This window comes from Triturus cristatus, chromosome 4_1 (genome assembly GCF_964204655.1).
Source record: "Triturus cristatus chromosome 4_1, aTriCri1.1, whole genome shotgun sequence".
In the NCBI taxonomy this organism is placed as follows: Eukaryota; Metazoa; Chordata; class Amphibia; order Caudata; family Salamandridae; genus Triturus; species Triturus cristatus.
The window spans coordinates 35,439,457-35,452,398 of record NC_140585.1 but is presented as its reverse complement, the minus strand read 5'-3'; the positions used below and the strand labels follow the sequence as shown (position 1 = coordinate 35,452,398).

General features: G+C 50.6%; 1 protein-coding gene across 1 annotated transcript in view; it reads right to left on the bottom strand.

Annotated features, from left to right (window-relative positions):
* The window catches only part of SLC43A1 (solute carrier family 43 member 1), a 375,520-nt gene that overhangs the window by 32,591 nt on the left and 329,987 nt on the right, over positions 1 to 12,942 (bottom strand). The window contains exons 9-10 of the mRNA XM_085651420.1: positions 9,500 to 9,646; positions 2,218 to 2,253 (exon numbers count right to left, since the gene is read on the bottom strand). Of these exons, the coding sequence (XP_085507546.1) occupies positions 2,218 to 2,253; positions 9,500 to 9,646 (183 nt within the window). The remainder of the gene's footprint in view (positions 1 to 2,217; positions 2,254 to 9,499; positions 9,647 to 12,942) is intronic.

Here is a 12,942-nt window from a genome sequence, read left to right as displayed (position 1 = left end):
TGTGGCTGTGGCTGGGTAGTCCTAGGGTGAGCCATGCGGAGGCGTTTTGTATACGTTGGAGTCTCTTCTGGAGTGTAGCCGTGGTTCCTGCATAGAGGGCTTTGCCGTAGTCCAGCCTGCTGCTGACGAGTGCCTGGGTGATCGTTTTCCTGGTTTCAGTGCGGATCCATCTGTTGATCTGGCGGAGCATGCGGAGGGTGTTGAAGCAAGAGGACGAGACAGTGTTGACTTGCTGGGTCATATAGAGCATTGAGTCCAGGATGAACCCCAGGTTGCGTGCGTGGTTGGTGGGTGTCGGGGCCGCTCCCAGCGTGGCCGGCCACCAGGAGTCGTCCCATGTGGAGTGGGTGGAGCCGAGGATGAGGATCTCCGTCTTGTCTGAGTTCAGTTTCAGACGGCTAGACTTCATCCAGTCGTCGACAGCCTTCATTCCCTCGTGGAGGTTGGATTTGGCGATGTCCGGGTCCTTGGTGAGGGAGAGAATCAACTGGGTGTTGTTGGCGTACGATGTTGAGGTGGTGTGCTCGGAGGCTGTACATTACATCCGGTGGAAAACATGCAAAGTGCACATGACTGTTTGTCTGTCCCAAACCCGCCGGCCAAACAGTCATGCACACTTAGAGTACCATCACTCACCACCCTTACTCTGCCAGCCCAGCCCCGCCCGCCCCGCAAAACTGCCTCAGCACAGAAAAATAAAATGAAAATAGCACATTGCGTTGTTACCATTCTATTGCTTGCAGTGCTGAAAGGAGGTAGGGCGACGCTCCTGCGCCTTAGCGGAGGAGCCGCCCTCGGACAGCAGAGTTTCCATTCATAGGCACTAGATTTGCGCTGACGCATTTTACGGATGATACTACAGAGCATGCAAGCGAAAATGTGGGGAATCAGGTTTCAGTGAATATCTTTCGCCTGTGCGTCACCAGGTAACGTGTCTTGATTTGTTACCATTTTATTAAAGTCTCTGTTTCCATCACACTTCAGAGTTAGCAAAATGTGCTTTATTTCCGCTTTCCCAACTGCTGAATGTGCACAGTTCATTTACAGGTATTTACGTTTTACGCGTTAGATTCTATCCCTTTGACACTCCCTGTACCTCAGCAAGAGTGTCACATAATTCACTTTACTTCTCTTTCTCTGACAGTCAAGGGAGAGGAGTTTATAAACGCCAGTCTCCATGTTAAGAAACATAAGCAACAATGTGACAGAAGACACGGCCTGGCACTGGACCTCTGTCTCTGAAGAGCAGCAAATGTGGCAAGAGAAATTCAGAATTTAAAGAAATCTTTACTTATTGCCTCAACTCTCTCTGCGTCGTGCTCTCTTTCGCTGTCTCTCTCTCTTTCTCTCTATCTCCCTCCCTCCCTCCCTCCCTCTCTCACTGTCCTCCCCTCCCTCTGTATCTCTCACCCCCTCTCTCTCTCTGTCCTCCCCTCCCTCTGTATCTCTCACCCCCTCTCTCTCTCTGTCCTCCCCTCCCTCTGTCTCTCTCACCCCCCTCTCTCTCTCTGTCCTCCCCTCCCTCTGTCTCTCTCTCGCCCTCTCTCTCTCTCTGTCCTCCCCTCCCTCTGTCTCTCTCACCCCCCTCTCTCTCTCTGTCCTCCCCTCCCTCTGTCTCTCTCTCGCCCTCTCTCTCTCTCTGTCCTCCCCTCCCTCTGTCTCTCTCTCGCCCTCTCTCTCTCTGTCCTCCCCTCCCTCTGTCTCTCTCTCGCCCTCTCTCTCTCTCTGTCCTCCCCTCCCTCTGTCTCTCTCACGCCCTCTCTCTCTCTGTCCTCCCCTCCCTCTGTCTCTCTCTCGCCCTCTCTCTCTCTCTGTCCTCCCCTCCCTCTGTCTCTCTCACCCCCCTCTCTCTCTCTGTCCTCCCCTCCCTCTGTCTCTCTCTCGCCCTCTCTCTCTCTCTGTCCTCCCCTCCCTCTGTCTCTCTCTCGCCCTCTCTCTCTCTGTCCTCCCCTCCCTCTGTCTCTCTCTCGCCCTCTCTCTCTCTCTGTCCTCCCCTCCCTCTGTCTCTCTCACGCCCTCTCTCTCTCTGTCCTCCCCTCCCTCTGTCTCTCTCTCGCCCTCTCTCTCTCTCTGTCCTCCCCTCCCTCTGTCTCTCTCACCCCCCTCTCTCTCTCTGTCCTCCCCTCCCTCTGTCTCTCTCTCGCCCTCTCTCTCTCTCTGTCCTCCCCTCCCTCTGTCTCTCTCACCCCCCTCTCTCTCGCAGCGAGTGAGACTCACCTGTCACATCGGCCTCGTTCTGCAGGTCCTCGGAGACTGTAAGAGAGGGAGAGAGGCGTCAGATCGGCTGTAAGGGTTCAAAGCGGCCTCACTTTGTCTCGCCCCTGAGTGGCCAACACACGACCCCCCACGCACCTTCCAACTCCCCCCATGAGTCTTACTTACAGCGCTCTCCGTCCAGGGCTCGCCTGCCCCCGCCTCTCCTTCCAGCACACTCTGTTATATTCAGGGGTTCACATCACCCATCCCTCTCTGCTCACCTGCATCATTCTCCACACCCCCCCGCCCACTTTTTGTTGTTTATCCCCTCAAGTTCCTTCCCCTCTTTTCACCCACTTTCCACTCCTAATCTGTTTCTGTTTCTCCATTCTACCTTTGGAACGTGGGTTCCTTTTTCTTTTGTTTTCGTTTCTTTTTGAAATTATTTTTGGCTTCGTTACCCTTCTGTTCTGTTTTTTTCTCCACTCTTTAATGTATTTTGCTTTTTTGATCTAATATTCTCTTCTTCTTTAACTCTGTCTTCTTCATTTCCCTCTAAAATATCCATCATGACAGTCCCGCCCTTGCCTGGCACCCGCTATCACTCACCGACATGCACTCTCTCTGGCACTCCTTCCTCACCCACCAGCATACCCTCGCCCTGGCACTCCCTCCTCACCCACCAGCATGCACTCGCCCTGGCACTCCCTCCTCACCCACCAGCATGCACTCGCCCTGGCATTCCCTCATCACCGACCAAGATGCACTCGCCCTGCCACTCCCTCATCACCCACCAGCATGCACTCGCCCTGGCACTCCCTCCTCACCCACCAGCATGCACTCGTCCTGCCACCCCCTCATCACCCACCAGCATGCACTCGCCCTGGCACTCCCTCCTCACCCACCAGCATGCACTCGCCCTGGCATTCCCTCATCACCGACCAAGATGCACTCGCCCTGGCACTCCCTCATCACCCACCAGCATGCACTCGCCCTGCCACTCCCTCATCACCCACCAGCACGCACTCGCCCTGGCACTCCCTCATCACCCACCAGCATGCACTCGCCCTGCCACTCCCTCATCACCCACCAGCATGCACTCGCCCTGGCACTCCCTCCTCACCCACCAGCATGCACTCGTCCTGCCACTCCCTCATCACCCACCAGCATGCACTCGCCCTGGCACTCCCTCCTCACCCACCAGCATGCACTTGCCCTGGCACTCCCTCCTCACCCACCAGCATGCACTCGCCCTGGCACTCCCTCATCACCCAACAGCATGCACTCGCCCTGGCTCTCCCTCCTCACCCACCAGCATGCACTCGCCCTGGCACTCCCTCATCACCCACCAGCATGCACTCTTCCTGGCACTCCCTCATCACCCACCAGCATGCACTCACCCTGGCACTCCCTCATCACCCAACAGCATGCACTCGCCCTGGCACTCCCTCATCACCCACCAGCATGCACTCTCCCTGGCACTCCCTCATCACCCACCAGCATGCACTCGCCCTGGCACTCCCTCATCACCCACCAGCATGCACTCGCCCTGGCACTCCCTCATCACCCACCAGCATGCACTCTCTTTGGTATTCCCTCATCACCCACCAGCATGCTCTCTCTTTGGTATTCCCTCATCACCCACTAGCATGCGCTCACTCTGGTATTCCCTCATCACCCACCATCATGCGCTCGCCCTGGCACTCCCTCATCACCCACCAGCATGCACTCTCTCTGGCACTCCCTCATCACCCACCAGCATGCACTCGCCCTGGCACTCCCTCATCACCCACCAGCATGCACTCGCCCTGGCACTCCCTCATCACCCACCAGCATGCACTCTCTTTGGTATTCCCTCATCACCCACCAGCATGCACTCGCCCTGGCACTCCCTCATCGCCCACCAGCATGCACTCGCCCTGGCACTCCCTCATCTCCGACCACCATGCACTCTCTCTGGCACTCCCTCATCACCCACCAGCATGCACTCTCTCTGGCGCTCCCTCATCACCCTCCAGCATGCACTCTCTTTGGTATTCCCTCATCACCCACCAGCACGCACTCGCCCTGGCACTCCCTCATCACCCACCAGCATGCACTCGCCCTGGCACTCCCTCATCACCCACCAGCATGCACTCGCCCTGGCACTCCCTCATCACCCACCAGCATGCACTCGCCCTAGCACTCCCTCATCACCCACCAGCATGCACTCGCCCTGGCACTCCCTCATCACCCACCAGCATGCACTCTCTCTAGCACTCCCTCATCACCCACCAGCATGCACTCTCTCTAGCACTCCCTCATCACCCACCAGCATGCCCTCTCTTTGGTATTCCCTCATCGCCCACCAGCATGCACTCACCCTGGCACTGCCTCATCACCCACCAGCATGCACTCTCTTTGGTATTCCCTCATCGCCCACCATCATTCACTCGCCCTGGCACACCCTCATCACCCACCAGCATGCACTCTCTCTGGCACTTCCATCGCTATCCGCTTCCGTTCACCTGCTCCTAAACCTATCTGTTCCCTCTCTCCTTGCAACTCTATCCCTTTTCTCTTTCCTGTACCCTCTCCCTGACTCTCATTCCCCTTTCTCTCCCATGTACCCCTTCCTGACACTCATTTCCTTTTCTCTCCCATGTACCTCTTCCTGACACTCATTCCCCTTTGTCTTTCATGTACACTCTTCCTGACACTCATTCCCTTTTCTCTTTCATGTACACTCTTCCTGACACTCATTTCCTTTTCTCTCCCATGTACCTCTTCCTGACACTCATCCCCTTTTCTCTCCCATGTACACTCTTCCTGACACTCATTCCCTTTTCTCTTCCATGTACACTTATCCTGACACTCATTGCCTTTTCTCTTCCATGTACAGTCTCCCTGACACTCATTCTCTTTTCTCCCCAAGTGCACTCTACCTGACTCTCATTCCCCTTTCTCTTCCATGTACACTCTCCCTGACACTCATTCCCTTTTCTCTTCCATGCACACTCATCCTGACACTCATTCTCTTTTCTCTTCCACGTACACTCTCCCTGACACACATTCTTTTTTCTCTTCCATGTACACTCTCCTTGACACTCGTTATTTTTTCTCTTCCCTGTATACTCTCCCTGACACTCATTCCCTTCTCTCTTCCATGTACACTCTCCCTGATACTCATTCCCTTTTCTCTTCCACGTACACTCTCCCTGACACACATTCTTTTTTCTCTTCCATGTACACTCTCCCTGACACTCTTTCTATTTTCTCTTTCATGTAAACTCTCCTTGCCACTCATTCTCTTTTCTCCCCCAAGTACACTCTTCCTGACACTCATTCCCTTTTCTCTTCCATGTACACTTATCCTGACACTCATTGCCTTTTCTCTTCCATGTACACTCATCCTGACACTCATTCTCTTTTCTCTTTCATGTACACTCTCCCTGACACTCATTCTATTTTCTCTTCCGTGTACACTCATCCTGACACTCATTCTCTTTTCCCTTCCATGTGCACTCTCCTTGACACTCGTTATTTTTTCTCTTCCATGTATACTCTCCCTGACACTCATTCCCTTTTCTCTTCCATGTACACTCTCCCTGACACTCATTCCCTTTTCTCTTCCACGTACACTCTCTCTGACACACATTATTTTTTCTCTTCCATGTACAATCTCCCTGACACTCTTTCTATTTTCTCTTTCATGTAAACTCTCCTTGCCACTCATTCTCTTTTCTCCCCCAAGTACACTCTTCCTGACACTCATTCCCTTTTCTCTTCCATGTACACTTATCCTGACACTCATTGCCTCTTCTCTTCCATGTACAGTCTCCCTGACACTCATTCTCTTTTCTCCCCAAGTGCACTCTACCTGACTCTCATTCCCCTTTCTCTTCCATGTACACTCTCCCTGACACTCATTCCCTTTTCTCTTCCATGTACACTCTCCCTGACACTCATTCCCTTTTCTCTTCCATGTACACTCTCCCTGACACCCATTCTTTTTTCTCTTCCATGTACACTCTCCCTGACACTCTCTCTATTTTCTCTTTCATGTAAACTCTCCCTGCCACTCATTCTCTTTTCTCCCCCAAGTACACTCTTCCTGACACTCATTCCCTTTTCTCTTCCATGTACACTTATCCTGACTTTCATTGCCTTTTCCCTTCCATGTATACTCTCCCTGACACTCATTCCCTTTTCTCTTCCATGTACACTCTCCCTGACACTCTCTCTATTTTCTCTTTCCTGTACACTCTCCCTGACACTCATTCTCTTTTCTCCCCCAAGTACACTCTTCCTGACACTAACTCCCTTTTATCTTCCATGTACACTCAGCCTGACAGTCATTCTCTTTTCCCTTCCATGTACAGTCTCCCTGACACTCATTCTTTTTTCTCTGCCATGTACACTCTCTCTGACACTCTCTATTTTCTCTTTCATGTACACTCACCTGACACTCATTCCCTTTTCTCTTCCATGTACACTCTCCCTGAAACTCATTCCCTTTTCTCTTCCGTGCACACTCTCCCTGACACTCATTCCCTTATCTCTTCCATGTACATTCTCCCTGACACTCATTCCCTTTTCTCTTCCATGTACACTCTCCCTGGCACTCATTCTCTTTGCTCTTCCATGTGCACTTTCCCAACAATCATTCTCTTTTCTCTTCCATGTACACTCTCCCTGACACTCATTCTTTTTTCTCTTCTATGTACTCTCTCCCTGACACTCATTCTATTTTCCCTTTCATGTACACTCATTCCATTTTCTCCCCATGTACACTCTACCTGACTCTCATTCCCCTTTTTCTTCCATGTACACTCTTCCTGACACTCATTCTCATTTCCATGTACACTCTCCCTAGCACTCATTCTCCTCTCTCTTCCATGTGCACTTTACCTGAGACTCATTCTCTTTTCTCTTCCATGTACACTCTCCCAGACACTCAGTCTATTTGTTCTTTCATGTACACTCTCCCTGACACTCATTCTTTATTTTCTTCCATGTACACGCACCCTGACACTCATTCTATTTTCTCTTTCATGTACACTCTCCATGACACTTGTTCCATGTTCTCCCCATGTACACTTTGCCTGACACTCATTCCTTTGTCTCTTCCGTGTACACTCTTCCTGACACTCATCCACCTTTCTCTTCCATGTACACTCTCCCTGACACTCATTCTCTTTTCTCTTCAGTGTACACTCCCCCAGCACTCATTCTCTTTTCTCTTCCATGTGCACTTTACCTGACACTCACTCTCTTTTCTCTTCCATGTACACTCTCCCTGACACTCATTCTTTATTCTCTTCCATGTGCACTCTCCCTGAAACTCATTCTATTTTCTCTTTCATGTACACTCTCCATGACACTTGTTCCATTTTCTCCCCATGTACACTCTCCTTGAAACTTATTCCTCTGTCTCTTCCATGTTCACTCTTCCTGACACTCATTCTATTTTCTCTTTTATGTACACTCTCCCTGACACTCATCCACCTTTGTCTTCCATGTACACTCTCCCTGACACTCATTCTCTTTTCTCTTCCATGCACACTCTCCCTGACACTCATTCACCGTTCTCTTCCATGTACACACCCCTTGACACTCATTCTATTTTCTCTTTCATGTACACTCTCCCTGACACTCATTCCCTTTTTTTCTCTTCCATGTATACCCTCTCTGACACTCATTCCATTGTCTCTTCCATGTACACTCTCCCTAACACTCATTCCCTTTTCTCTTACATGTACACTCTACCTGACTCTCATTCCCCTTTCTCTTTCATGTACACTCTCCCTGGCACTCCAGCTCCTTTCTCTTTCATGCTCACTCTCCCTCCTAAGCCCACTCCTCTCTCTCCCATGCACACTCTGCCTGGCACTCCATCTCTTTCCTCTTTCGTGCACACTCTCCCTGGCACTCCATCTCCTCTCTCTTCCATGCACACTCTCCCTCCTAAGCCCACTCCTCTCTCTTTTGTGCACTCTCTCCCTGCCACTCCATCTCCTCTCTCTTCCATGCACACTCTCCCTCCTAAGCCCACTCTCTCTCCCTTCCATGCACACTCTCCCTGGCACTCCATCTCCTCTCTTTTGCATGCACACTCTCCCTCCTAAGCGCACTCCTCTCTCTTCCATGCAAACTCTCCCTCGCATGCCCTCTCTGCTCTCTTCCATGCACACTCTCCCAAGCTCTCTATCCAGGTTCTCTTTCTCCAGCTCCTTCTCTACAGCTCCGTCTTCATAGCACTCTCCCGGCACACTCTCCCTTGCTCTCTATCTCTCCCCCCATCTGTCTCTCTTTCCATCTCCTTCTCTATAGGTCCCTCTTCATAGAACGCTCCTAGCACCCTCTCTCTATCTCTAGTTCTCTCTCTCCAGCTCCTTCTCTATAGCTCCCTCTTCATAGCATTCTCCTGGTACCCTCTCCCTTGCTCTCTATCTCTCCCCCCATCTCTCTCTCTTTCCAGCTCCTTCTCTATAGGTCCCTCTTCATAGAACGCTCCTGGCACCCTCTCTCTATCTCTAGTTCTCTCTCTCCAGCTCCTTCTCTATAGCTCCCTCTTCATAGCATTCTCCTGGTACCCTCTCCCTTGCTCTCTATCTCTCCCCCCATCTCTCTCTCTTTCCAGCTCCTTCTCTATAGGTCCCTCTTCATAGAACGCTCCTAGCACCCTCTCTCTATCTCTAGTTCTCTCTCTCCAGCTCCTTCTCTATAGCTCCCTCTTCATAGCACTCTCCCGGCACACTCTCCCTTGCTCTCTATCTCTCCCCCCATCTGTCTCTCTTTCCATCTCCTTCTCTATAGGTCCCTCTTCATAGAACGCTCCTGGCACCCTCTCTCTATCTCTAGTTCTCTCTCTCCAGCTCCTTCTCTTTAGCTGCCTCTTCATAGCATTCTCCTGGTACCCTCTTCCTCACTCTCTATCTCTGCATGTTTCTCTCTATCCGCCTCATTCTCTATAGCTCCTCCTTCCTAAAAGTCTCCCCCTGGCTCGTTCTCCCTCTCTCAGGTAGCCTGCTCTCCCAGGTTCTGTCTCCATGACACCCCCTACCTCTGTACCCCTGGTTCCCCTGCCTCGCTGTCACTCTCTGGCTCCCTCACATGTGCCCGGACTGCCCAACTCCCTCTTGCTCCCTGGCTCCACCTCCCAGGCTGGTTCTCCCAAGCTCCCTCGTCTTGGCACTTTTGCCATTGGCCTTATTTCATGCTCTGTCTCGTTCTACCTCTCCCTGGATTTCTCTCTTTCTAGGGTCTTTCCTGGGCTCCCACCCCAGACCCTTTTCCCACAGCCACAGGATGCCCCCCTCACCGTGCTCTCCTCCACCAGTGACCAGGAACTCCAGCATCTTGTTCATGGCCGCCATGTAGAAGATGACCCTTAGCTGCGTCATGCCCATGGTGATGAGACTCCAGAGGAAGATGGGGGAGAAGACACTCCGTCGGAATGGGACCACCTCTGCAAGAGAAGGGAAGAGTGTGTGAGGAGGGTGGATGCACGGAGAGCAGGATTTGCAGTGAGGAGGGACAGGCGGTACATGATTCTCGCTGCCCTGAGCTGTTCTGTCCACCCTTGAGGAAGGGCCACAGGCTCAGTAGCACACTGTGCGTCAGTGGTCAGACAGGACTGTTTCTGTGTGAACCTCTTCTCCTCTCTGGCTGTCGCGAAGAGCTGTGTTTTGTACGTTGCTCTGCCCCAACTGGTTTTTAGCGCCGGGAGCTTGTCCCGTGCTGTAAAATCAGCACAAACAGCACCACGTGTCCCGCCAGAGGCGCTGGTCATTGCTGTTGCTCAAGTAGATTTTCTACTCGTGTGTCAGTTTTCTCATTGCGAGCGGCAGCTTTCTCAACGTGAGCGGTAGCGATCGGCTGCGACTGCCCACATTGAGGAATTTCGAGGGAGGTGGTCTAGCGCATGATTTTCTTGCTTGTGCTTGCCAACTTACGACGTGCAAGAAAATAGCTCTGCTACACGGCGGTTGGTGGAGTTTTCTCAAAAGTATGTGCACAAAACTCTGCGGAGGAGCGGAGTTTAGTGCCCACCCCTAGATAGAAGTGTGTGATCCGCCCACCCTGCTTACATGCCTATTCTGAGTAAACCCAGGAGCAGAGAAGACATTGGTGAAAAATGTGTGTGCAAATCATGCGGCGTGCCTATGGAGGAGCAATGTTCTATTTTTCAATGTGTCATAAGTACTGGGACAGCCAATCTTTCGTCACCATCTTTTCCCCCAGGTTACAATCGATGATGACAATACCTTTGCTGCTTGGGACTGTTCTAGATTCACAGGATGTGCATTATTCTGCCATTTAGTGGTTTGAAAAAACGGCCAAAATGAATCATTAATGGACACTGATCATTGGTCCCCTTATGGCTACAGAACTATGGGTGGTCAGTGGGGACAAATGTCAACAGCCGCATTTTGCACCTCCAGCCTGACGTCTGAGAGGATGTCAGGACCTGTCCAGATTTCAGATGGAGGCGGTTCCGGGCTTGAGCTCGTGGGACCAGCCCTGTCCAATGGATACACAGGAAGGGCGGGCCAGCTCTCAGGTGGGCGGAGCCCCAGTACCTACTGCATAATAATATGAAAAGTGTCTCATCAATTCAGCTTGAGTTTATACCATGAGCCATTTTATTCCCCTATTTCATGAGTTACAAACACTAACAACTGTGCACATTAGAAAAGTTTAATCCAAGTGAGTAAAGTCTCCACGGAACATTAATTCGCTTTTTTCAATCAATGCCTCGCTTTGGTGAGTAGCGATTGACACCTTTATCTGCACCTTACACAAGTCAGCCCGGCTTCTGGGAGCCCTAATGTACAAATGATGGAGCATAACAAACACCCCTCCCAGGATGCGGAAATCAATATTGCTCATCACGTTTAATTTACTCCAATGGTGGTGACTGATTCAGCATCAATTTGTATTGATTTTCGTCAAAATAATATGTTAATTAATTTCAAATTGATTATTAATATTGGCTGTAAAGAAGGTGTCAACTGTAAGCTTACACCTAAAAATGTTTATTATAGATTAATCCCATTGTTATTGCTGGCTAAATATTCACGTATTTTAATGTATATTCTCGAATTTCAAACTCCAGCCCACAAACCCCAAATACAATGTTCCTATAAAACAAAGATAGAACAGACTACATTTGAGATCAGTCTTCAAGCCTCTGATCGCAAGCAGACTACACACCAACCTAACACAATCCTCAGGTTTCACAAAGCAGGAAAGTCATTTGAAAAAATTGGTTCACATTTGTGAGATTCAATAAATAAACATTTGACGATAATGTTTCGGCTGTTGCATGCAGCCGATGAGGCCTTCAGCAGGAGACAAAGAGTGAAAGAGACAGAGAGGGAGCTCTGAAAGAGAAGCTGGAAGGTGTGGCACAACTGGGGACAGGAGTTTTGCATCACTAGCTGACAGCGCTTCCATCATAAGAGACATGCCAAGTAACGTATTGTCACAAAGGCGTGACACTCTTGGTCTCCATTAGAGGGATGTCTCACCACACATTAAGGAGATATATCCAGTCCTAGTTCAAGGATAGGTTCGACTTCACTGAAACATGTTGTCACAACGGCTAATATTTCCAGCGAAGTCCTAACATTGCCTAATATTCACTGTCCTCATCATCAGTAAGATCTCAGGTGGGGATGTAAGACAACAACTTCAGTCACACTGAGGAGGGGCTGTCGACCTATTAGTGTTCTGGACTTAGACCTGCCCAGGTGACAGAACCTGCGCTCCAAAAATAGTGCACCTCTAAAGCAGTTTGGGTCCCGTATCAGGTAGAACAGAGCCCGATACCTGTCAGTGCTTTATGGTCCAATACCCGTCTTTATCAGGTCATCCTATGGCTGTGATATCACAACAAATCGGTAATTCTTGTATTCTACACATATATGGACAGAGAACAGGATTAAAGAGTGCCAGAATCCAGGCAGCCATCTCCCAGGACATTCCTTGGACTCTCCCCAAGAGCTGCAGAATCTTCGCTCAAGAAGTGAAAGCCCCTGAGAATATAGCGCCTAGCGCTGAGAGGACCAGCTCTCCAGCAGCTTCGATCACAAAGGATCGATTCTTTCCACCGAGAGACCAGTTCCAGGATTGTCCCCCGGCGGAGGGTGCAAGGCCCGTTGTGCAAGTGTGCGCCGTGAGTGATGGCCCTTAAATCACTTCCCCATTCCTCTGTGCGTCAGTTAATGCTTGAATTTCAACCTTACACTCTTTTCAGATTGGAATGGTCATTCTAGCAATCCCTTGACATCGTCTACTCTAAACCAGTGGTTCTTAACCTTTGCCCTCTGAGATCCTCCTCCCCCTCGCCCCCTAAATCTCCACTGGAACACGGGGACCCACTGAGTCATTACTGGAAGCTCGTGAACCCGGCCTAAGCTTCTGCAAACCAATACAAAACAAGCATTGGCAAAGCCAATTGGCCTGGTGTATAACTGAAGGGGCCGGCTGATTCTATCCATGCAGTCACTCACCCATCCGTGCACTCAATCACGCATCCTTACCTTCATGCATCTGTTCATGCATTCAGTTATTCATTCATGCTTTCACCCACTATCCCACACACACAAACTCGCCAATAAAGTAAGATGTGCGTTCAGTGACACGCCATGACTGCAGGCTTTGTTTGAGAAATAATTATAAAAACAAATATTGGTTAGTAAAATGTTTACAGAAATGTCTATCCTGAAACGACTAAAAGCCCGATTCCTCTCGGCATTT